At 54.8% G+C, this 25,473-nt stretch overlaps 1 protein-coding gene across 8 annotated transcripts in view; it reads right to left on the reverse strand.

Annotated features, from left to right (window-relative positions):
- Window positions 1–17,231, reverse strand: part of PAPLN (papilin, proteoglycan like sulfated glycoprotein) — a 34,398-nt gene extending 17,167 nt beyond the window's left edge. For 2 of the 8 annotated variants that reach the window (XM_041758452.1, XM_041758451.1), the window contains exons 1-15: window positions 16,994–17,221; window positions 15,222–15,284; window positions 12,685–12,800; window positions 11,584–11,644; window positions 11,152–11,254; window positions 9,383–9,513; window positions 8,476–8,599; window positions 7,935–8,015; window positions 7,671–7,843; window positions 7,449–7,572; window positions 6,938–7,064; window positions 6,485–6,550; window positions 5,739–5,946; window positions 5,007–5,189; window positions 4,652–4,793 (exon numbers count right to left, since the gene is read on the reverse strand). In XM_041758452.1, the coding sequence (XP_041614386.1) occupies window positions 4,652–4,793; window positions 5,007–5,189; window positions 5,739–5,946; window positions 6,485–6,550; window positions 6,938–7,064; window positions 7,449–7,572; window positions 7,671–7,843; window positions 7,935–8,015; window positions 8,476–8,599; window positions 9,383–9,513; window positions 11,152–11,254; window positions 11,584–11,644; window positions 12,685–12,800; window positions 15,222–15,278 (1,696 nt within the window). In that variant the 5' untranslated portion in view covers window positions 15,279–15,284; window positions 16,994–17,221. Of the gene's footprint in view, window positions 1–4,651; window positions 4,794–5,006; window positions 5,190–5,738; window positions 5,947–6,484; window positions 6,551–6,937; window positions 7,065–7,448; window positions 7,573–7,670; window positions 7,844–7,934; window positions 8,016–8,475; window positions 8,600–9,382; window positions 9,514–11,151; window positions 11,255–11,583; window positions 11,645–12,684; window positions 12,801–15,221; window positions 15,285–16,993 lie in introns of all 8 variants that reach the window. The other 6 variants (XM_041758449.1, XM_041758455.1, XM_041758456.1 and 3 more) reach the window with 6 other exon arrangements.
- Between the last annotated feature and the right edge of the window lie 8,242 nt (window positions 17,232–25,473).

The following is a 25,473-nucleotide window of genomic DNA, read 5'->3' on the forward strand; positions in this document are numbered from 1 at the left end:
AGGCTCCCTGCATGGAGCCTGCTTCTCCCTCTGCCTATGTCTCTGCCTCCCTCTGTGTCTCTCATGAGTAAATAAATAAAGTCTTCCAAAAAAAAAAAAAAGTAGAATTACCATGTAACACAGTAATTCCACTACTATTTACCCAAAAAATATGAAAACACTAATTCAAAAAAATATAAATGCACCTCTATGTCTATAGCAGAATTATTTACAATGGCCAAAATATGGAAGCAGCCTATCCATAAATGAATGGATAAAGTGATACACACACACACACATACACACACACTGGAATATCACTCGGCCATCAAAATGAATGAAATCTTGCCATTTGCAACACAGATGGATCTAGAGGGTATCGTGCTAAGCAAAATAAGTCGGAGAAAGACAAATGCTGAATGATTCCATTCATATATGGAATTTAAGAAACAAAAACAGAAAAAAGAGACAAAAGACCAGATTCTTAACTGGAGAGAACACACTGATGGTTATCAGAGGGGAAATGGGGAGATGGGTGAAGGGGATTAAGAGTACACTTATCGGGGCACCTGGGTGGCTCAGTGGTTGAGCATCTGCCTTTGGCTCAGGTCGTGATCCTGGGGCCCTGGGATGGAGTCCCACATCGGGCTCCCCATAGGAAGCCTGCTTCTGCCTCTGCCTATGTCTCTGCCCCTCTTTCTGTGTCTCTCACGAATAAAAAATAATAATAAAAATAAAAAAGATTATCTCCTCCCTCTGGCCCTCCTCTGCTTGTGCTCTCTCAAATAAGTCTTTAACAAAAAAAAAAAGAGTGCATTATCATGATGAGCACTAAATACAGAATTGTTGAATCACTATTGTACATCTGAAACTAATATAATATTGTATGTTAACTGTACTGGAATTAAACAAATAACCAGGCCTATCTTTCCAGCATGGGGAATTAGATTAGGAGCTGCTTAGAAATATTAAAAAAAATTTTTACCATGTTATTATCCAACTTGGTAAACTTACTAAAAATCATGAATTGTACCATTAGAATACGTGAATTTTATGGTATATGATATTTAACCACTTCAAAGTTATTTTAAAAGATTTTTCATCATAAAATGGAGAAAAAAATGCAAAAGACTGAGTAAATATGGAACAGGAATTTTTGTAATGATGCATAACAGGACGTATCCCTAAATGCTCATGGTTCTGAGCACTTCGTGGGGGAACAGGAGCAGGGGCAAGGGTCCCCTTCCTTCTATTTGTTAGTGCATTTCAAAATTTCCACAATAACCATACTACTACATAATGAGTAAAGTTATATAAAATAAGGGAAGAGGTGCCTGAGAGGGATGGCTCTGTTAGTTAAGCATCTGCCTTCAGCTCAGATCAAGACTCCAGGGTGCTGGGATCGAGTCCCACCATTGGGCTCCTTGCTCAGCAGGGAGTCTGCTTCTCCCTCTCCCTCTGCCGCCCCCTTGCTCATGCTCTCTCATGCGCTCTCTCAAATAAAATCTTAAAAAAGAAGTGAAAATTCCATCTCCCTCTGGACTATATCTTGCCAGTCCCCAGGGAATATTTTAAAAATAATTTAGGGTCGGAAAAGTCTACTAGATATGCAGTAAAATGTTTGTTTTCTTTTCATCACCTATCCCACGCAGGCCAAACCCTGGGTGGCGGCAGATGCACATTCTCTCCCCAGTCCAGCCATCTCAAGCACACCAGCCACCTCCAGCACTGTAGTCACAGTCCCTAGCCAGCCTGGGAATTTCTGCCTGCTGTCCCTCTGGTGCCTCATTTTAAAAGGCACCTTTCTGCCCAACCCATCCTGCCCATAGCTTCTCCTGAGACTCTCCTCTTCCACCTTCTCAGGCTTGATTTGGAGTCCAGCACCCCTTCCTGAGCACCCTCTGGGCATCAGGCTCTGCTGGGCAAGTGCCTGGCCCTTCATTTTCATGGCTCTTGCCAGCACTTGGATTTCTGCAGCCTGCTCCCCACCAGGCTCCTGCTCCAACTGCCTCCACTCGGGCAGGTGCCACGTCTGTCCTCCTAAATAGCTTTCATGGCGATACTATTGAGCTCCAAAGCTTTCAGTGGCTCCTCTGAGCCTATTAGACAAATTTAATCTGCAGCCAAGCCTTCCATCCCCAGCCCTAAGAGCACCAGCCCCTGGACAGACCTCCTGCCGCCACCCCCACATGCCAGCTGAGAGTGGCTTCTGGTGCCCCTGCTGGCCTCACTCGGAGCATTGAGTACTTGAAGTGTGACCAGAGTGATGGAAAAACTGTGTTTTACATTTATTCTAATTAGAATTTAATTTTAAGCTTAAAAACTGACACTTGATTCATTTATTGGAATGCTTCAGTATGGTTGGAACAACTTGGGTGTGTGAATCTACTTTTCTGACTGCACATTCTATAAAAATCTAAATATAAATCAAGTATGCCAGTGAAATTTTGCATCTGAATTAAGATATGCTATGTGAACGATACATTGGATTCAGAAGATTTCTTTTTTTAATCTTGTGAAAAAAGAAGGCAAAATAGCCTACTCATAATTTTTATACCAATTACATGTTAAAAAATATTTATTAGGGTTAAATAAAACATGATTTAAATTTTAAAAAATTTTAAGCAATCTCTACACCCACCCATGTGGGGGTGGGGGACTCAAACTTACAACCCCAAGATCAAGACTGGACCAGCCAGGTATTCTGTTAAATGTAATTTTTTTTTTTCTTTTTAAGTAGGCTCCACACCCAGCATGGAGCCCAACACCTGGCTTGAACTCGGGACCCTGAGATCAAGACCTGAGCTGAAATCTAGAGTCAGATGCTTAATGGACTGAGCTACCCAGGTACCCTAGGAACTTCCTAAATTCTAACTTTTCCCCCATCGTGGACTTCTGCAGACAAATGAGATTGGAAAATGTTTACACACCAAGTGGCTTTAAGGGGGGGGAAGTGCATACAAAATCACACACACCTAACAAAGAAGTACACTAAAGATTTATCCCGGGATCCCTGAGTGGCTCAGTGGTTTAGCCCTGCCTTCAGCCCCGGGCGTGATCCTGGAGTCCCAGGATCAAGTCCCACATCGGGCTCCCTGCATGGAGCCTGCTTCTCCCTCTGCCTATGTCTCTGCCTCTCTCTCTCTGTGTCTCTCATGAATAAATAAATAAAATCTTTAAAAAAAAAAAAAAGATTTATCCCACTAAAGCATGGGATCAGGGCAGTTTCATTTGTCTATATGCTGTTTTCCTAATTTCTCCAAATTTTCCACAATGAACATAGATTGTTTTATAAAACTAGCCATTAACGTTGTTTCTTTTACAATGCAGCCCAGTCTGAAATCCTTTGTTTCCTACCTTTCTCTCTACATGAATGCCTCTCTGGGGCAGGCTCAGGGCCACCTCTTCCAGGAGGGTGTCCATGGCTCTAAGAGGACCCTCCTGCCTGTGCACAAGGGCCAGGCTGAGGCACCCCAGAATCCTGGCCCGGGGAACCCACACAGCCTCATGTCCACCACTACCAGCCTTTTGCTTCCCAAGCTCTGTGTGTTCAGACACTTTGCCAAGAGACTCACCATAAGAAAAGCACTCTTATTAACCCCATTGTACAGATGGGCAAACTGAGAGGAGAGACGCTCACCTGGGCCACAGAGTTGGTCAGCAATGGAATAGAGATTTAAACTCAGGTTAGCTGTTAACTCCAGGCCACTGGTTCTTAGCCATCGTGTCACATGCCTCCCTTGGAACTCCAGCATCATGGCTCACAGGGCACCCACCACTGGCAGGTCCTGGCCAAACACACCTCCCTGCAGTATCAGAAGGCCACCACCCCCACTCACCCCTGAGCTGAGCCCCAACCCACATTCTTCCTCAATATCACATCCTCACACCAAGCAAGTACTGGCCTCTGGGCCCTTCCTCCTCAGCTCTTCATGCCTGGGACGTCTTCTTTTCCAGTGGGGATGGGGATGAGCAGAAGGGGAAGACCAGGGCAGGAGCAGTGTGTGAGGACAAGCTTTCCTGGACCACACCCCTTCGTCTGCACTCACTCATTCAATAAACATTTACTGACTATCCAGCTCCTGCTAAGTTCTGTGGGGGGCACAAATAGCAGTTAAGGATGTCAGGGACTGGGATGCCTGGGTCCCAGTTGGCTGGTCCCAGAAGGCTCAGTGGTTGATTGTCTTCAGCTCAGGTCATAGTCCCAGGGTCTTGGGATCCAGTCCCACATCAGGCTCCCCGCAGGGATCCTGCTTCTCCCTCTGCCTATGTCTCTGCCTCTCTCTGTGTGTCTCTCATGAATGAATAAATAAAATCTTTTTAAAAATTTTAAAAAGGATGCCAGGAACCCAGCTTCCAGGAGCTCAGCGCTAGTAGGCCTAACTAACCATATAGCATCGCAGCAGCACAAGGCAACTAACCCAAGAGTGACGGTAGTTGTGTGGACTTTGGGGGTGGGAGTAGGGTGCTGCTGCTGAGGGGGAGACAGGACTGGCTCAGAGGCTGCACAGACCCACACTGGGCGGACGGCAAAGGCTCCAGCAGACACAGAGGCAGAAGCAGAGCATTGCAGGTGGCAGACACAGCACAGGAAGTGCTGGCTAGGCTAGTGGAGGGGGCAGAGGTGGGGCCAGGCCCACTAGAGCCCTCGCATCCCCACCCCCACCCTTACCTGGGGGCAGATGGCAGGGCTGGGTGTTACAGGGCTCCACCTCCCCAGGCTTCCACGGCTGCAGGCTCCCACAGTGGCCAGGCGGCCCGATGGCACAGGTGACCTGGCGCCTCCGAGTACCCGAGCCACAGCTCTTGGAACACTGGGGCCCACGGGTGGGCGTGGGAAGAGAGGACAAGCTCACCACCAAGAGCACCCCGGAGACTGGGGGAGCCCGCAAGGGAGAGAGGGAGGGGGAAGGTGCCAGGTAACGTATGTCAGGCCCCAAGATGGTCACAGGTACAGCCACCTGCCAGAGACCCCAGGGACCAGGATGGGGCAGCAGGGACAAGGGGGGAAGTGGGCAAGCACTCACCAGACCCCAGGCGCCCACGTGCCAGGCCTGGTGCCTGATGGGGGGACAGTCTTCATGCACACAGGGCTCAGTGGTAGGGGGGCGGTGCTCCGAGGAGCATGCCGTGGCAGGGAGCAGAGCCCCCTCATCACTCCGGCAAGTGACGCTCCGCCTCCGGACCCCTGCACCGCAGCTGACAGAGCACTGTAAGGGTCAGGCTGTCAGCGGAAGCTTGTGCCCACCCGGGGGAGCCATGCCAGATCACAGAGCTGGAGCCCCCTGCCTGGCATGGAGGGTGGACAGCACCCTACCACCCATGCCCAGCGCCCAAGCTCAAAGAGGCTGAGCCACTCTTCTGAGGTCCCGTAGCCTACACCATGCCTGCTGACACCAAGCTTAGGTACATTCCCACATTCCCCTGTTGAGACTACATACAGGGGCTGGAAGCAGTGACCAGCAGCCCTAGACGGTGCCAGCTCCTCCCTCACCCCCAAACAACGTGCCTGGCTGCTTCTCCACACAGAGACAAAGCCTTTCCTACCCCGCCTGGGATCCTGGAGGAGGAAGGGTCCAAATACCTGCTCCTAGTCCCAGCCTTGGCAACAGCTTCTGAGATGCCCTAGCAGGTCACAGGATCTACTTCCCCAGTGGAGACCAAGCCTCCCAGCCTGGCTCTGCTGTGGCCCCAGGCCCAAGACCCAGGCCCTGACTCCCTCCCCACCCTGCCCCAGCCCCATCAGACAGAGGCCTCACCTCTCCCCAGGGCTCTGCACTCCAGGCTGCACAGCGCTGCAGGTTGCAGGCCCGCGTGGTGGGGGGCTTTCCCGGCAGGCCTGCACACTCTGCCTCCTCCGCGGCCTCCTGGACGCCGGCCCCATCAGATGAGATGCAATAGACAGAGCGGGACTGGGAGCCACCACCACAGGAGGCCGAGCAGGGCAACCAGGGCCCTGTCTTCCAGCTGGCAGGAAGCAGGAATCCAGTAAGGCTGGCCCAGCAGCAGGGGCCGGAGTCCAGGCCCAAGGGAGCACCAGCTGTCACACACAGGAGTGGACTGGGGATCCCCCCAGCCTGGCCCATCCTAACATCTGGGCCTGTACAAGTGGGGGGCAGAAAGCCCTGCACAGGAGGCCAGGCCCCATGCTCTGCTTGCCATCTCTCACCACCAAGCACTGGTCCCTACGATACAGAGCCTGGCTGTGCCCCTCTTAGCTTTTCTGTCCTCACCTGTGTTCTCCTTCTTATCAGCGGCCCTGGCACCCCCAGCCAGACACCACTGCCTGTGTGTCTGACCTTAGTTGGGGTTATCTCCCAGAGGGACCATGCTCCCCACGTGTGGTGTGGCCCTGCCCAGCCCTGATGCACAAAGACAGGAGGAAAGGCCAGTCCCAACTGCACCGTGCAAAAGCCAAGCCCACCACCATCCTGCAAGGCCAGAAGCCACCAGGGCCATGAGGGCGGAAGGGTTGCTCCAGCCCTGCAGGGAGCCTGCAGATTACCTGTTCCTGCATGCACGCTGGGCCCCAGCAAGATGCCACACTCTGGGCCGGTGCAGGTAAGAGGTCCTTCGTGCATGAACAAAGGCATTGCTGATGCCCACAGGCCCTCTGACCCAATCCCTGGCCCATTTCTTGGCATCTGTTGAGCCAAGTCCCCTGCTGGCTTGGAGAGGGCCTCCAGTAGCTTCCTCCACTCTCCCGCCACCAGCCTGGACATTCTGGGCACTGCTCGGGCACACACGGGTGGACAGGACAGCCCTGGATCTCATGCTCATGTCCTCTCCCACTGCTTCCCCCAGTCACAGTTGCCTCCTCCTCACTCCAGCCACATCTGTAGGGAGCCCTGGACACCCAACTGTTTGCTCAACACCTAAAGGGCCTAGAGCCCCAACTGCCTTCCCATCCAAGGGCTTGGGTCCCACCATGCGTGGAGGGGGCTGGCAAGGGCCTCACCGCTTGGTCTGCGGGCACGGGTGAGTGCTGCAGGGGCGGCGGTCAGCCGGCCGCAGCTGGGGCTGGCACATGTGGTCAGGGTAGACCTCGTCGTCAGTGGTGCAGAACACTGCGCGGGACTGGTGACCTGCAGAGGCCCAGCCGCCGAGGGCAGGTGGTCAGTCAGCATTCACCAAATGCATTCTCTGGGCTGGGCACCACTCTGCACACCCCCCAAGTGTCGTTGTGGTTAAATCAGCCTCAAATGACCCCCCCAGGATAGGTGTCATCATCACCCCCAATTCACAGATGAGGAGACAGGCTGGAGAGGTGCTACCTGCGATGATGGAGCCCTGCTCTGACACCCGGTCATCTGCTTAGGGCCGGGCCTCCGCGGACAGCAGAGTACGGTCTCCTCAGAGAGGCCGCCACCTTGGGGAAGCCTCCTCTGGTGCCCTTAGCTTGGGAGAGTGTCGGGGGGCCCTTCCCGGAGTCCCCCGCCCTGGGTCTCACGTGCCCGGGCTGCCCTCACCTCCGCCGCACTCAGCGCTGCAGTCACTCCACGAGCCGTGGCTCCAGCGGAAGCCGGGCCGGGGGCTGCCCAGGGGCAGGTGGTACTCGAAGCGCACGCCGGGGTTGGCCTCCTGGCTGAGGAGCTGTGGGCCGGGGGTCCTCGCTGAGGCCTGCCCTCCCAGGGTGCCCCTCCTCGGCCTCGGGGGGCCGCCGGCGCCCCCACTGCCCGCCAGCCCCTCACCTCGACGACCAGGGGCTCGGAGGTGGGGCCGCGAGCCAGGAGTCGCTCTGGCGCCAGGTCCCCCTCGGCCCCGCGCTCATAGCGCAGGACGGTGCTGGCCGCGGGCAGGGCCCAGGCGCCCCCGATGGTCCAGTGCCCGTTGAGGTAGTAATCGCCCAGGACGTTCTTCACCGCTGCGCAGGGGTGAGCCGCGCGGTCAGCTGGGCGGGAGGGGAGCCCGCAGCCCTGCCACAGCCCAGAGTGGCCCCGACCGACCGCACTCACCTAGGAAATTCCTGCTGGCGGCCACCTCCTCCACGCGGATGCTGGTGGCCCCCATGGGAATGATGAGGATCTGGTTGTAGCCTGGGGTGGGGTTGGGGGTGGGGGGCAAAGAGACTCTAGGACCACCCAGGTCCCTGGCAGCCCAGATGGGCTCAGGGACCTGCAAGCAGGACATGGGCAGGCCGAGCTGCTCCAGGGAAGAGCCCTCCAGATGGGGGAAGCAGCTTTACAAAGGTGGGAAGTGGGGGCAGGCTGGGGTACCTGGTAGGGGACAGCTGGGGACAGAGGGAAGGGTTGAAGAGGGGCATCCAGCCAGCAGCAGCGTGAGATTACACTGGGTGAGTGAGCAGAGGTCCTTACTAGCCTGAGCCTACAGGCACACGTGAAAGGCTCCAGCCTCCACCCTGAGCATGACCTGAGTGCCCCATCAGATCCCCCTCAGTGTGTCGAGGCTGACTCAGCTGGAACGGAAGACAGGCAAGGAAGGGACAGGCAACAGACCCTCGTCTCCACTACCTGCAGATCCCCAGAGGACCCTCACCTCTGCTGAGGTCATTGGAATCAAAGGTGCCCGTGACAGGGTAGCAGGTGGTACCATCACCCCCACACTGCAGACACTTGTCCTCCTCCTTTGATGAGTCTAGGTTGTGGTCACAGCCCACGACCTACCAGGCAGGAACAAGGAGGAGATGAAAGATACCAGAGGGAGTCACAGACACACCGGGATTCGAACCCTGGTCGATGGTCAGGTCAGGGAGGGGCAGTCACTATTCGCCAGCCATCGAAGCTGAGTGAACACTGGATCTGGCCTGTGGCTGACAATCTACATTTTCTGCCAGCTTAGCACCCATCTCCCCTTTTCTGGAAATGATGCCTCATTTTTCTTTGGGGGCCACCTCTCTCCCAGTTTGGATAGAGAACCCCAACAGTGGGTGTGGGCAAATCAGTGGGTTCTACACCTTGCTCAAAGAGAGTGTGGGCCATGGGAAGCCCTCAGCCAAGACTAATCAAAGGCAATCACAGGTCACTGGAACTCCTGGGAAGAGGCTGTCCTTGCCAGCCAGAGCTTGGACCTGCTGGTGGCCATCTGCACCCCTCACAGGACCCCAGTGCTGATCCAGAGGAGAATAAAGCCAAGAGGCAAGGAAACATTTCCAGCACCTGCAGCCAGCCAGCCCATCCCTCCATGGCATTTTCCTCTCCACCCCCTTGTCAGTTTTAGTTCAGTTTCTGTAACTTGCCACCCAGAGGGTTGCTCCTATTGTGGTGCCAGTTTTCAAAGAGCAAAGGTAAGAAGGTCACATGGCATCTGTAACGCAAAGACACCTAAAAGCTGGTCGTCAGAGGACATCAACCTCATGAAAGCCACTGGCCCTGCTGGTGCAGGGCAGGGAGACATCCCCAGGCCAGCCCGCCAGGTGGGCAGTGGATACAGGGCCACAACTCACCCGGCAGCTGCCATCCACACAGACGTCCCGTTTGCCAGGCTCACAGGGTGTCCCGTCCACGACAGCCTCCCTGTGCTTGTAGTAGAAGTTCTCCCCCTTGGGAATGCAGTTCAGTTCACACCTGTTCGGGGCTGAGGCAGACAAAGGGGAATGCTGAGATCCCAAGCAAGCTGCAGGTCCCATCCTGGGAACAGTGAGGCAGGGCCCAGAAGCACACAAATGGTGGAGAAAGCATCCTTGCATTGGCTCCCCCAAGTGGCTCAGAATCCCAACCCAGCCCTGAAGGAAGCAAAGTTCACAAAAATGATGCCTCTCCGGGGATCAGTAGAAGAAAAATCCCAAAATAAGGAAAAAGCTAGCTGCTTGGAGAGGTCTAGCTCAGCCTTATAATAAGTCTATGTGTTAACAATAAGCTCCTCTACGTCAGTTATTAACAGAAAATTACGCACATTGACTATGCCGTAAAGTACGGAGACTACACAATAACGTGGGAGGCCACGCAATGCAGAATGGTACTACATAATAATTACAAACATGTAAGCATATATATAGAGAGAAAATAATGTGGAAAGGGCTAGAATGCAATGCTGGACCAAATCCTATGAAAGGTGTGGAGTCAAGGTCATTTAGAGGTTTCAATTTTTATAGCCATCTAAATACTATATACACATTGTTTAAGTGACCAAAAGTGCTAATAGGAAGGCAATCACTTCTACCACAGAGAAGGCAGCCCTCCGTGACCCTTTCCTGTGTGTCCTGGTTTTTCTATATGGATATATTTAGGGCACCTGGGTGGCCATTGAGCATCTGACTCTTGATTTCACTTCAGGTTGTGATCTCGGGTTTGGGGATCAAGCTCTGTTTTGCTCCACGCTGGGCAGGGAGTCTGCTTGGGATTCTCTCTCTCCCTCTCCCCCTGCCCCTGCTTGTGAGCTTACGCACTCTCAAATAATCTTTTTTAAAAATCTATGGATATATTTAAATTATCCAGGAGGAACAATGAATGCCAACAGGCTCCCTTGGGGCCACGCTTCTAGCCAAGACCCTCTTCCCCATCCAGTAACACACACAGGATATAAATGTTCAGTGATTTGGAATCCAGAGTGCCATACCCTCCAGGAGTCATTTGCAATGAGCAGCGACCACTAATACTCAGAAGAATTACCCTAAGGGATCTTCTGACTCATCTAAAATGTTCTAATTTTATACCCATGTTTTTTTCTTAAACTATATTGCTCTAAAAATGAATCACCCTCCTCAAAGCTACTCAGAGCAAGCCCTTGGGCCCCAGAGATCCTGAGTAAATGGGCTCTCACTATACTAAGCCCCTTGCAGCCCCGACCTGCAGTTGGCCCAAACTTGGACCGCACCTGACCAGCACCCTCCCACCCCGTGGCCTCTGCGCATCCTGAGGACCTCTGTGCACCATGAGGAATGCTCCCAGAGCAGGCCAAACAAAGCAGGCTCCAAATTGCACGGACATGGCCTAGTAGCTGTGTTTGAAAATGTGTAGAGGGAAATAAAGGATGGAGAGACCTCAAAATGACTCCCCCTCTCTCCCCGCTGTGTTGTGATGAGCACCGGCTGGGAGTCCTGTGAGTTTTTAAAATGTATTGACAGAGCATCCGTAACACGGTGGTAAGCACTGTGTAATGGAAAATCAATGCACAGCAGAGATCCCGAACATGGGGGGGGCGGGGGGCGGTGGCTCAGCCCAGGACCACGCAGGTGCAGCGGCTGGGGTGCAGGTGCTGGGGACCTCCACCTACCTCCGTAGTAGGGCAGCCACTTGTACCGCCTTCCCTGGAAGTCCTGGCTGTCCAGCTGGGAGCACTGCTCCGCCCGGAAGTCCCTGGCACCCTCGGGGCAGCTCTGCGGGGGGCCGGTGGGGGAGAGAGGGACAGACGGGGCCTCCGTGGGGGTCCGCCCTCCCCACTGCGCCTGGGGAGGTCTGTCCCGTCCCCAACAACCGCTCCCCCCTCACCCCAGTGGCTCAGGACAGGGCCGTGGGCCCCTAGGGCTCCCGAATGCCCCCCTGCAGGGGCACGGGGCTGTTTGGGGGGAAGCTGTCACTGTGGGTGGGAGGCGAGGAAAGGGCTTCCCGCAGCGCAGGCCATGCACAGTGAGAGGGCGCCCCGGGGACTGGGAGGTCAGCCAGATGGGGTCCCAGAAGCTGGCGTCCCCACTCCTGTGGGCTTTACCTCGGTGTGGCAAGAGCGGTGGCTCCGGGTGGGGCCCACGCAGTTGGAGCCCCCATCTCTCCTGAGGATGAGAGCACGGAGGAGCCCCGAGGCCAGCGGACCAACACCCCCGCCTCCTCCCCTCCTCCCGGGCTTTCCCGCAGGCCACGCCAGGCAGACGAGGGGCGCCCGGCACACGCGGCCCCTCGGGGAGCTACAGTGAGCCCCGTGTTTAGACTTTATGCTAGACTCCGAAGTCTATCCCGGAGTTCCTCTAACTCGGGGCTACCCTGCTCTTACAGCACATTTCCAGAGAAAACCCAAATTCTGCCTTTGGAGATAAAATAAGATGTAGTATCTACCCACCTGGTAAGGTCATTGTGCATTTACGGAGTATATGGGCCTGGAGTAATAGCTCCTGTCTCTTCCTCCGCACACGAGGTGTTCAGGGATAGGGAGTTATACCCACTCACAGGCAAAGGGTCCCCCCCACCTTGTGTTGTGCCCCACACCCCTCTGGCACCTATCAGAGTACACAGCACCTCTTAGGTGCTTGATACTTCACTTAAAGTGGGAGGCGTCTATACACAACAAAGAGGCCAAAGGGAGAGAAACAGCACAGGTTAAGAATTGAAGCTTGTTGGGCAGCCCGGGTGGCTCAGCGGTTTAGCGCCGCCTTCGTCCCAGGGCGTGATCCTGGAGACCCGGGATCGAGTCCCACGACCCGCGTTGGGCTCCCTGCATGGAGCCTGCTTCTCCCTCTGCCTGTGTCTCTCATGAATAAATAAATAAAATCTTAAAAAAAAAAAAAAAGAATTGAAGATGGTTCATTCACCAAGAATTTAGGGCACCTGCCACATGCCAGACACAGCGTTCGGAACTAGAGATTCAGGAGAGGGTGGAGCACACACGGCTCTAACCCCCTGAAATCAGGCTGATTGTTGGAATCAGTGTAGTGGGAACCGATGTGATTTCAAATTCTCCATCCAACCTACTCCCGCAACAAAACCTATTGTTTGGTGGGGGCCGGCCAGGTCCACGCGGGTGACACCAGGACCAGCTGACTCCCGGGCAGCCTGCCCCCTGTCCCCTCCTAACAAGCCACCCGTCCAGCCCTCCTACCTCCGGGAGTAGCAGGGGCGCTCCCGGAAGCTGATGCCCCCTCCGCAGGTCCGGCTGCAGGGGCTCCAGGTACCCCAGGGGCCCCAGGTGTCACTTTGCCGCCTCACCTTGGGAGCCTGGAGGAAAAGACACGCTCAGAAGTGTGAGTCTGCACTCAGTCCCCCCGGGCTCACCGGAGGGCCCCTGCCGAGAGACAGTCCCCTGCCTCACCTTGGGAACCTGTGAGTCTCTCTCCCAGGCGCCCCAAACACTCACAGAATGAGCCAGCTTTCCCCCCCATCCCCGAAGGAGCTGCGCGCCTTTACCAACCCGCCCTTGCTTCCCAAGAGGCAGATCGCCACTCTCCACAGGAGGGAGGGACGCAGCCCCCCCAGATCCCAGGGCCATGCCCCCCTCCACACGGTCTCTCCCAGAAAAGAAAGTACATTTGGCTGCAGCCCCAGGAAGCACAGGCACGTCTTGTTTTCCCCTAATTACCCCAACCACGAGCCCCTGGTGTGCAGCCAGAATGAGCCTGTCCTGTCTGCCCTCTGCTGGCTTGTCCTCACCTGCTCCAGCGGCTCTTAGCACCCAGCCTCTCCCCCTGTGACTCGCCCCTGCCCCCCCCCCACAAGATACCTCAGAGACCCTCTTTCCTGCTGTGCTGTTCCCAGAACTGCCCTGTGCAGGGGTGGGTGTGAGAGCGTGGGAACCAAGGCAGAGGAAGCCACCCCTGACCAGTCGGGGGTTGGCAGGTGGCGACTGGGCATGCTGGCCAGGCCGCATCTCCACTCTTCTTCTCCCAAACCCCTGTCAGCACTGAGAAGGGCTGAGAAGCACTTGGGGATACCCCCCCTAGAGTCCCAAACGAGAGGCAGTTGAGCTGTGTGGGCACAGTGGAAGGCACAGGAGAGCTCACTGCCCCACCTGAGCCCACAGGCGGTGCGTAGGGAGAGGCAGGAAAGGTTATTCAGGTGTTTCTTTTTTTTTTTTTTTTTTTTTTTATTCTTTTTTATTATTTTTTTTTTTTTTATTCTTTTTTTTTTTATTCAGGTGTTTCTAAGGCAGAAAGCACCTACCAGGACCCAGGGTGTTGTGTACACCTTGACTCATTTCACCTGCACAGTTAAAGGGACTCTAAGGTCTGATTCGTTTATGGCCATGCAGCAGTTAGAGGGTGGCTCTGGGGTTCATCCTGGGGTCCTGATGCTGGCAGCCCCTCCACCTGAGTGGTGGCCTTCATCAGGGAAAGCCTGTGCCAAGGACCTCAAGGACGGGGGGTGGTGGTGGCAGAGGTGACTGTGGGAAGTGATGGAGAGGACGTGAAAGGAGGGCTCTGGCCCACCTACCCCTCTGACTGTGGCCAGTGATGGGTCAATGCGGCTTTGGAGGAGCGCCCACTAGTCACCACTGGCGTCCACCTCTGCCTGCCCCTGCCAGGAGGCCCTTCTCATCCTTGACTAACACTCCACAGTGGTGGCATTTCCCTTCCCTACCCCAAGGACCGCCTGCCTCGCGGAGGGGTGGGCAGAGCTGTGGGGCTCCCCCTGCGAAGAGCTCTCCAGGGGCAGGATGGGACCTGGCTGCTTCTGTGCTCTCTACCCTGTCAGTGCCAGGAGAAGCTTGACGGGAGCAGCATCCAGGACAAAGCCCACCTCTGTGGACCCTCCCCTCCAAAGAGGTGGGTCCCGCCTTCTAGAAGATTTCTTATATAACCTCAGGATCCAGGTTTGTTTTCCGGGGAGCCCCGTCCTTTGGGCCCCGGTAACAAAACAGCTACTCGGATCGCTAGTTGGCTCCTGCATCCACGCTCTAAGTTTGCACTATAATATGGTAGCCGTTAGCTACAGGTGGCTGTTGAGGTTAATTCAAATCAAATCAAATCAAACACTTCATCCTTCCGTTGCACTGGCCACGTTTCATGTGCTCAGTGGCCATAGGACCAAGTGTCTACCTTACCGGACAGCACACTTTTGGAATATCCTTTACCATCTCAGAAAGTCCCACCGGCTGTCCCTGCTCCATCTAGAGCTAAGCCCCCAGGGGGAGGGGAACCACTAAGCACAGTAAGCTGAGAGGCAGCTCAATTTAGTTGAGGGCAGATGATAGGATGGGCCTCTAACCGTGCACCTTGGCTGGTGCCAGCACCACCCCTTCCCCTTCCTTCCACTTTGGAAGAGCACCCTGGATTGGGGGTAACATTAGGGTGCACCCAGCACCTTCTGAAGGAGGAGGGCGCTGGGAAGTTGCACGCTGCGCCCTGCAGCGGGGAGGGCCTCTCTGGGCACCTGGGACTGACCCTCTTCAAGGCTCCACCCCGTTTTGAAAGAGCTGAGGGTCCCTGGGTTCCCCACCAGCTGCCCCGCAGGCCTTGGCCGCAGGACGCAGGACGCGGCAGCCCCGCCGGGAGAGGGGGGAGAGGGGGCCCCAGGCTGCGGCGGGGCGGCTCCCCCCTCGTCCCAAGCCCCAGGGCGCCCTCCCTGCAGAGGCCTGGATTGGGGCGAGCCTCTCCCGCTCCCCAGCTGGGGCCCCGGGGGCCCGGGCAGGGCCGCACTCACCGAGGCCCCGGGCGCGGGCGCCAGCAGCAGGGTCGCGAGCAGCAGCAGCAGCCGCATCTCCACCTGCGGGAGACGCCGGGGTTGGAGCGGGGCCGCGGGGCCGGGCTCGGGCCCGCAGGTGACCCGGGAGCCGCGGAGGGACGACAGGCGGGGGTTGGAGGGGTGGCTCAGGTGCGCCCAGGCCGTCGCACTCACGTGGGGGGCCGAAGGCCTGTCTACTACTGGCTTCCGCGAGTTCAAGACTACCCTCTTTCAGTAGTTCAAAGGGTAAAAAAAAAGGTGTGTGGGGGGGGCAATTAAAAAATACCCGTTGCTGGAAGACAAGTTCAGAATCAAAGCAATGAGTCTCACGGGTTTTAATTTAGCAAGAGAATTTCTTTTTTAAAAAGCCATTACACCAGTTGTTTTAAAGACTTAATATAATTTTTTAAAAGAAACCCTCCAAAGATGCTTTAAAAAAAAGCCAGTTGTATCCTGCTTTAAACCCGAGCCAGCATTTCTCTGCCCAAGAAAAGCTCCACGGGTAGGTTCTGTAACCAGTGTGCCTGTGGTGCTGTGTGAGTATGCAGGGTGTGTGTGTGTGTGTGTGTGTGTGTGTGAATACGCAGTGTGCTGTCTGGGTGTGCAGGCTGTGTGTGACTCTGCAGGAGTGCAGTGTGTGCCCATGTCCAAGGTACTGTGTGTAGGTGTGTGTGTAAACTGTGTGCAGTGTGGTGTGCATATGTGAGGAGTGTGTGCGTCTGTGCACAGTATGTGTGCATGTGTGTACATGTCAGTGTACTGGAGAATGACATAAGCAATACGCTCCTTCAGTACGAAACATTAAACAAGTATTGACTTGCACATTTAAATCTAAAAATCCGTAATTCTCCCAATGTCCTAAACTTTTTGAAGTATGACGTGACTTCATTTTGCAAGGGCAGAACTGCATGCACAAGCCAGGTTCAGCAAAACTTAACCTGGCACATTTGGCGACCTACATGCTTCGTTAATTTAGCACAGACAGTGATTCCTTTAGTCATTATTTTCACAGTCACATCAGAGGTTCCCGGGGCTAGCAGGCGCGGGGGGGGGGGGGGGTGCTGCTTCTGCTCCCCACTCGCCACCACCCCGAGCGACCTGGCGCTGCGCCCACAGCTCCCGCAACAGCAGCGTGCGGCAGGGGCAGGCCCGCGTCGCTCTGCGAGCCCGGTCCTGGGGCTGAGGACCCGCTGAGCGACCAGGGACGCTTCTCTGCAGGCGGCCGCCTGGGGCGCAGGTGGGCGCCGGGGGGGGGGGGGCGGCAGCAGAGAAGACCTCGCCTGCCACCGCCACCCACTGCTCCGCCCGCTGCTCCGGTTACCCTAGATCGAGCCCCGCGCTGCCGCCCCGAGGTCCCAAACGCCCTATTTCAGTTCACTTGGGAGAGAAGCAGAAACAAAGCAGCGTCCGACTGCAGGGCCAGCCCTGGGTCCTGCCCCCCCCCCGGCGGGGCTCCCCCAGCTGCCCCCGACTCTGGAGGCTTCCCCGCGAGGGTCGCGAGGAGGCGCCCGCCGCCCGCCCTCCGGCCGCCCCCGAGCGCGGACAGGTGCTCCCAGGCCACCCAGCAGGTGCGCGCCCCGGGGCACCCCGGAGGGGCGCTGGGCCTCGGGAGCCCCGTGCCTGGGCGGGGCGGGGGGGCGCGGGGCGCAGCGGTGACCCGGCGGACGGGGCGGAGCGGGGTCTCTCGGGCTGCCCCCTCCCCCGCGCCGCACAGCCCCTGCCGCGGGGCCCCTGTGCCTGCGCTCGCCTACCTGTCCCGGCGCGCGGGGCCCGCCTGCGGCTCCGCCGGTGCCCGCCCTGGGAATGGGAGGTGGGCCTGGCGGCGCGGCCCGCCCGCGGAGGTTGGACTTGTCTCCCTGCCGCGGGCTGCTCCCTCCCGCCCGTCTCCCCCCACCCAGCCCTGCGGACTCCCATCCGCAGCCCCAGGGGAGCGGCCCGCGCGGTGACCGGGCCGCGTCCCCTTGGGCCTGTGCGGGGCTTGGCGTGCCCCCATCCTGGGTTTCCCCTCTGGGGCGGGCACCAGCCACCACCCCGTCCCTCTCGCTCTGTGCCGAGCCACCCATCTGTGCATCATCCCCCCTCCACGCCCATCCCATCGTACTACAGCACACCCCTGTGTCCAGCCATCTGCTCCTCTTCCACCCCTGAATTCTATACAGGGAGACCTCACTTTATCCTGCCTCCTTGGGGTTGTGTTAGAATTGGAGGGGGGGGGTGATTTGCTATATTACTCTTTGCAAACAAATTGCATTTTTTTTTTTTACAAAATGAAGGTTTGTGGCAACCCTGCCTGGAGCAAGTCGGTGGACACCCATGTTTCCAAACTGCTCTTGTCCACTTGGTGTCTGTGTGTCATGTATTGGTAACTCTTGCAATATTTCAAAATGTTTCATTATTTTCTGTTTGTTATGGTGATCCCAGGTTATGATGACCTGAAAGCTCAGATGATGACTAGCATTTTTCAGCAATAAAGTATTTTTTAGTTAGAAAAAATTGGTTTTTTAGCAGCACCTGCCTGGCTCAGTGGGTAGAGCACGGGACTCTTGATCTCATTGGTTGTGAGCTCAAGCCCCACTTTGGACATACAGTTTACTTTATTTTTAAGGTTTTATTTATTCATTCATGAGACACACACACACAGAGAGGCAGAGACACAGGCAGAGGGAGAAGCAGGCTCCCTGGGGGGAGCCAGATGTGGGACTCGATCCTGGGACTCCAGGATCACGCCCTGAGCAGAAGGCAGATGCTTAACCACTGAGCCACGCAGGCATCCCATACAGTTTACTTCTTAAAAATTGTTTTTCTAGACATGCTATCGCACCCTTAATAGACTATGTGATAATGTAAACCTAAGGTTCATATACACTAGGAAACCAAAATTTATTTGACTCACTTTATTAGGACATTCACTTTATCGCAGTGGTTTGGAACTGAACCTGCAGTATCTCCAAGGTAGCCTGCACTTGAGCCAGAGCTGAGTTTCTCCACACATACACTGCTGTTTCCTACCCTTCTAGCCAGCTTTTTCCTACTGCCGAGAATGCACCCTGGAAATCCACTCTACCTTGCAAACTCCTACTCATCCCTCAAGGCCCTGGCCAAATGTTACCTCTTCTGGAAGAGGTCCTCACACCATAGCAGGCAGAGTTGGTGCCCACCCTGCTTCCGAGGTCTCTGCCCCTATCTGCTCTGGTTTCCGGTGTGTCTATGCACCTGTGGGAATCTGAGTCTCTCTGACTCCGCTGTAAGCAGAGGATGAAGTTTGCCTCACCATCACCTGTGCCCGGGGCACTTGTTGGGATCAAGGTAGGTGCTCGATAACTGTAGTAAATTTAGTTTCCTTTCCTAGTTGTCCTTTTTGTCAACAAAGGCACTTCTTGCCTGCCGTCGCTTTTGTGAAACTGAAAATCACCTATCCCCAGGAAAATAGCATTGGCCCTGGGCCACGTGGGAGGTGGGGAGGTCGCTAGGCTGGTGCGGTTCAATCCTCACCCTCTAAGACCTCCAGGCCTTTGCTTACCCTGACCACTCTGGTCAATTCCTCCCCGGACCTCCACTGAGGCAGAGAAAAGTCACCAGTGAGAAGCTCACCCCTTGTTCAGACCCCCTCACCCCACTTCCTGGCCAGGTCCTGTGGGCCATTCCTCTAGGCTGTCACTGATGTTCAGACCAAATGCTTACTGAAACATTAGCATTTTGAATCTGTCCCACTTCTTACCCATCAATGAAGAGAGAGAGAAGCAGCAGCAGCTGTGTAGCAAGGGCCCCTGGGGACTGGTGTGAATTCTTAGGCAAAGATAAAGCTTGGCAGAGACAAGAGAGTGGAATTAGCCAAAGCCTGTCTAGAAAAGGAAAATAGTTCCTTCCATCAGCCAGGAATTTTCTGAGCTTGGTCAAAGGTCCCCATCCAGGAGGAGGAAGCTGCTTCTCCTGCTGTGGGGGCTGGGTAGCTGAGGCACCTTCCTTCCTGGCCTGTTCCTGTTTTTCCTCCAGGATCCCCTCTCAGACACCCGGGCCATGATTTCTTACTCCCTGCCCCCGCCGCCCCCCCTCCCCCCAGGCACAGAAGACCCAGAGCAGGGGTGGGGCAGGGAGGCAGAGCCCACACACAGTGCTGCGGGCAGCCCCATACCCACCAGCAAGGCCCAAGCAGTTACTGGCTTAGGCAAGAAGTTCCCAACAAGCCTCAAGTTCTGCTGCCCCAGAGGGACGTGCTGAGTACGGTGCTCAGCACACAAGTGTCCACCAAAAACTGGTGTGCACAATTGGTGCACATACCATAATATGGAGATTTAGAAAGAAGATTCCAGGGGAAAGGGGGAGACCTTCCCCCTCCGCACTGGCCCGACACCCCATGCTCCCTTCCTCCTGGGTGGTTGAGTGGCCCAGGGTGGCAGAAGGAGTGCAGCCCTCAGAGGCAGACACCCCTAGACTGGGAACCCATCCTGCTTCTTGTAGTGTGTGAACTTAGGAAAGTCGTGTCACCTTAAGCCTCAACTTGCTCACCTGAGCCCCACGCAGAGGGTGGGGGTGGGGGAGTAGGTGGCTTCCATAAAGCGCCTACTAATTGCTCCGCAAAAGTTAGTTCCTTCTGCCCCTCGCTCCCTCTGCCTGCGCCCTGGATTTCTTACATCCAGATCATCTCTGCAGATTGCAGATCCAGGGACACAACCTAGAAATCAGTGGCCAGATCTTTTTGTAAGGCTGAGGGGGGATGGAACCCTGGAGAGAAAAGGGAGAAGGCAAAACCCCAAGAGCCTCAGGGTTCCCAGGATTCGCCACTTCCAGGAAGTCTTCCCTTCCCTTTCCCTCTGTGCTCCTGGGGGGGGGGGGGGGGTTGCACTTTGGAACTACGATAGGGAAACATTTGTCTCTCTTTCTCCCTCTAAATTGTGGACATTGCAAGGTCAGGGATATGGGTTTTTTTTTTCCCTTCTTTGTACCTGCACCAGAGGTTTGTGGCAGCCCTGAAGGTGTCCCTCAAGAGAGCATGGTGTAGGGAGCACGGCTGGTGACAGCTTCCAGTGACCACACATCCGGTTTCCATCACATTCTGAAGGCCACCCCGCTTCCTGCTCCCACCTGCTTATCTTCGCAGCGCTTCCCCTCACAGAGCTCTTGCACATCTCAGCTGATCTGCCACGCAGGGTTCCTGGTTGCAATCCACAGAAAAAGACAAAGAAAAAGATAGTTCACTTAAACAGAAAATTTGCTTGGGGTAAGGACATCGAGCGCTCATGGAATTGACAGGAAGGCTAGAGGGTCAGGCACAGACAAGGGCCGGAGTCCCTGCCAAGGTCATAGATCATGGCCCAGGAATGGTTCTGGTAGGACTGTCCTGCTGGACACTGGACTACTGCCACCACCTCTTTCAGGTCACACTAATCCATATCGCCCCCGGATAAAGCCCTGAATGGTCCTTGTAGACGCCAACCCCAACAGGAGCATGCCTGCGCCCTGACCACCAAGACCTAAGAAACAAAAATTGGCAGGTCCCCCAGATGGGAACCTCGTTCAGAGGCTGGGCTACCCCCCACCCCCACCCCCGCAGAAAACAGATGTCTGCCACCTCCCTGCAGCACTGATCACGTGGTATTTGTTGAGCTTAGAGGATGCTGCTTCTCTTCCTCCCTTTCTGATGGTTGTTTATTCATTCCTTGAACACTTGAGGGCCTGCTCTGCCAGAAGCTGGGGACAGACCTGGCCGGTGGTGCTAAACGTTTACCAACCAGCTCTCTGGAGGAGATTAAGAGCATTTATCAATGCCCATGGTGTAAATCCTCCATGGCTGTTTTCAAGCTACCAAGGCACAAGCCACAGAGCAGAAGCCGTGGCCTCCAACGCACAGGCTCTCCCGCCCTTGGAGCCTTCACGTCCTGGGGGCGGCGTGGCATTGCAGCGTGTGGCAGGGGAAGTCTTGCCCCAATAGCCGGGAGCTCCACTGTGCCACAGCCCGCTGGGAACCCAAAAGGAAAGAGAACCCTTCACATGGGAGGACTCTGCCATTTCTCTCCACCTTTCCTTCACCCTCCCACCCGTATATCCACCTCCCTCGGCAAGAGTCCAAGCTGGGGGGTGGGGGGACTCGCACAGCTAAATGCTCCTTACCTGTCTGCCCGCCCCTGCCCCTCGAGCCGCTTCCAGGTCCCCCGCTAATCTGTTATCCTCCCCCTCTTGCTGCCACATCTGAGTCAGGACCTTGAAACAACCAAGCCAGACCATGAGAGTGAGAGTCCAGTGCTCAGTATGTCTGGCAGCTGCCACCCTAAGGATGCCACCTGGCCTTTGGAGGGGAGCTTTAACCCCAAAGCTGGGACAGAGATATAACTCCCCGGCCCTCTCTGTAGACACCAGGGCCATCCAGAGAGAAAGAATACGTCCTGGGGGACACCTGGTGGCTCCGTGGTTGAGCATCTGCCTTTGGCTCAGGGCCTGATCCCAGGGTCCAGGGATCGAGTCCCGTATCGCCCTCCTATGGAGCCTGCTTCTCCCTCTGCCTGTGTCTCTGCCTCTCTCTCTGTGTCTCTCATGAATAAATAAATAAAATCTTTTTTTTTTTTTTTTAAAGAATAAGTCCTGGGATGTCCTTCAGTGACATCAGGTCTGACACCTGCCCCATCTTCAACCCAGATCCTGGGACAAGTCACCAGTAGGGACGGGGAGACCATTTGCAGAAACGAGTTGAGGCAGGAGACCAGTCAGGACAGCAGCAACACAGGGGAGAAGGGGGCTTTCCAGAAAACCTGCCCTGTTTTGGTTTCCCCTCAGCAGCTCCAGCCTCAGAGATTTTATCCCTTTCCTTCTACACAGGAACACACACACACACACACACACACACACACACACACCTATAAGGAGGGGCTACATATCCTCTGCAGAAACTAACCCCATGAGCTTCTGAAGACTAAGGGAACAGAGGTGAGGAGCCCACCCTCACCCACACTCTGCCTCCCGAGGGGGAGAAGGACTTGAGGCCCAGGCCCTTACAAAAGTCAGTATGGGGTGTGGGACCAGCCCAGGAGGGTCCCCCTCAGCACAGGGTGGGTGCCCCAGCATCCAGAGTACACTTGGCATCCTGCAGCTGATTGCCAGTAGCCTTGGTGTCTCCATCAACAGTGACAGAGACAGGGCAAGTCCTCCCTCCCTCCGTGCAGCCCCTGCATCTCTGGCCCAGCATCTCCTGCTCTGTTGCTGCTATTGCTGGGGGGGCTGCCAGGGAGGCACCTGATTGGGACCCCCACGGGACCAGTTGCAGTTGCCGGGGCTTTTGGGTCCCTTCTCCTTCTTTCTCCTTCTCCATCTTCTTCCTTTTAAGATTTTACTTATTTAATTGAGAGAGAAAGAGAGCGTGCGCGTGTGTTTGAGTGTGAGCACAAGCAGGGGTAGTGGCAGGCAGAGGCAGAGGGAGAAGCAGGCTCTCCACAGAGCAGGGAGTCCTTTGTGGACTCGATTGATTCCAGGACCCTGGGATCACAACCTGAGCCCAAGGCAGTCGCTTAACTGACTGAGCCACCCAGGTGCCCGGGTCCTTTCTTCTAGGTCTCTCTCCACCACACTCCCAAGGGCACTGCTTTTCTCCTTGCTGCTCCAACCTCTGTATTTTGATAACTCTCAGCCTGGAAACTGAGAAGTGTCTGTGCTTTTTGCCACAGGCCTAGAAACATTACCCAGAAACTCAAGAGGATCAGTACCTCTCAATTCAGAAATAGACTTCCCAACACTCAAGTTAAATGAAGAAGGAAATTCTACTAATTTTGTGGGGAGGTTAGGAGCCTAACTTTGGTAATTTATGGACCTGTTATCCTGACCCTTATCTTTGAGTAAAACACCGCTTAAAGATGTATAGACATAAGACTGGGTCTAAGCTTTTTATTTTTTTTAGATTTTTTAAATTATTCATGAGAGACAGGGAGAGAGAGTCAGACACAGGCAGAGGGAGAAGCAGGCTCCCTGCGGGGAAGCCTGATGCAGGACTCCATCCCAGGACCCAGGGACTACGCCTGGAGCCAAAGGCAGATGCTCAACCACTGAGCCACCCAAGCATCCCTAAGCTTTTTACTTTTATAGATTTTATTTTATTATTTTTTTAAAGATTTTATTCATGAGAGACACAGAGAGAGAGAGAGAGAAGCAGAGACACAGGCAGAGGGAGAAGCAGGCTCCATGCAAGGAGCCCGACGTGGGACTTGATCCCAGGACTCCAGGATCAGGCCTTGGGCTGAAGACGATGCTAAATCGCTGAGCCACCCGGGCTGCCCTATTTTTATAGATTTTATATAACTATAATCCTATATCTAGGTTCCGATTCCTTATCAGGAACTCTTAGAACCAAATGTGTTTCAGGATTGAGCATTTTTCAGCTTTTAGAAGTTACTAAACTGCCTCCAGAATAGTCTGGAAGCCCTCTTTAATCAAAACTAACCAAATGGGGATCCCTGGGTGCCTCAGCGGTTTAGTGCCTGCCCAGGGCATGATCCTGGAGTTCTGGAATCGAGTCCCACATCGAGCTCCCTGTATGGAACCTGCTTCTCCCTCTGCCTGTGTCTCTGCCTTTCTCTCTCTGTGTCTCTCATGAATAAATTAAAAAAAAAAAACAAAAACTAACCAACTGAAAACAACAAAACCAGCAAAATATACGAATATTGACCAAAACAGGCTCAACTGAGACTCTAAATAGCCTGACATTTGTTCAGGCCAGGTCTTCTCCCAAACTCAGGAGAAACCTTTCAGGTTTCCAAGCCTTCAGAATTTCATAATCGCAAATAAGGGATTGTAAATCCATAAAAATTAAACAGGACATAACTACAAATGGGGTTACACAGTAATACTAACGGTGGTGATGGCGGCTAGTGGCCTGCTGAACTCCATCGTGGTGGGGCTGTGAAGGTGGGCACATGGGAGACGGTGTGAGGAGGGAGGTGGGAGGAGGTGTGAGCTGGTGCAGTCCCACTCACTGGCTGGGACACGTCTGGCAAGTTAACCTTCCTGCACAGCAGTTTCTTCATTTTTCTTTTTTTTTTTTTTTTAAGATTTTATTTATTTGTTCATGAGAGACACAGAGGGAGAGAGAGGGAGGCAGAGACACAGGCAGAGGGAGAAGCAGGCCCCGTGCCGGGAGCCCGATGCAGAACTCGATCCCAGGACCCCAGGATCACACCCTGGGCCGAATGCAGGCGCCAAACCACTGAGCCACCGCAGGGGGATCCCCGTTTCTTCACTTTTAAAAGGAAGATAATGGACTTATGTAAATAAAAATCAGTGCTAATATGGAAAATTCTCAAGGATCAATAGCCCCAGGGGCTGAGAACAAAGGAGGGCAGCAGAGAGCTCAGGGTGGTGTGTGCCACACGCACACACGCAAGCACACACACACACACACTCACGCGTGTGCGCGCTCGTGCAGGCTCTCAAGCACAGGCCTCCACTCAGCACGGACCGTGAAGCCCAGCTGTGACGCGGCTGCGCGGCAACCAGAGTGGGGAAGGAAGTACTCCTCAAAGTGGGGCGTGTGGTCTGTGGACACTGAAAGACACTGAATACCCACAGCACACATTTGGGGGACATCCACTTTGAGGTTGGGAGTATGTTATGTTGAGGTGAAATGTATTTCGAAATGGTTTAGGATGGTGTTGTAGTTATTTTTAGATTAAAACAAACCTACGATAACATGGACGAACCCTGAGAACATTGTGCTGAGAGAAATAAGCCAGACATGAAAAGACACATACTGCGTGATTCCACTGAGGAGAGGTCCCTGGAGTGGTCCAGTCCCGGAGGCCGTCAGGGTGCCAGGGAGGCGGCGGGGCGGCAGTCCTGGAGATCCGGGCTGCCGAGGGCCGCACAGCCTTGAGGGTGTTGAATACCACCGACCTGTACACTTAATGATTCACATGGAAATTTTCTTTTAATTTTTATTTATTTATCTATTCATGAGAGACACACACAGAGAGGCAGAGACACAGGCAGAGGGAGAAGCAGGCTCCCTGCAGGATGTGGGGTGGCGCCCCCCCCCCCCCCCCCCCGAAGGCAGAAGCTCAACCACGGAGCCACCCAGGCATCCCCACATGGTAATTTCTGTGTAGACTTTGCCAGAATAAAATGACAAAATACCTTGTGAGGTACAATTAAATTTTTTGTCTTTCTTTTTTTTTCAACTCCAGACATTTCTGCCTGGGGCAGCCACTATGGGCCAGGTCTTGTTGAGCTTTAGTTAGAAAACCTGAGGAACAGA

Source organism: Vulpes lagopus, chromosome 6 (genome assembly GCF_018345385.1).
Source record: "Vulpes lagopus strain Blue_001 chromosome 6, ASM1834538v1, whole genome shotgun sequence".
In the NCBI taxonomy this organism is placed as follows: Eukaryota; Metazoa; Chordata; class Mammalia; order Carnivora; family Canidae; genus Vulpes; species Vulpes lagopus.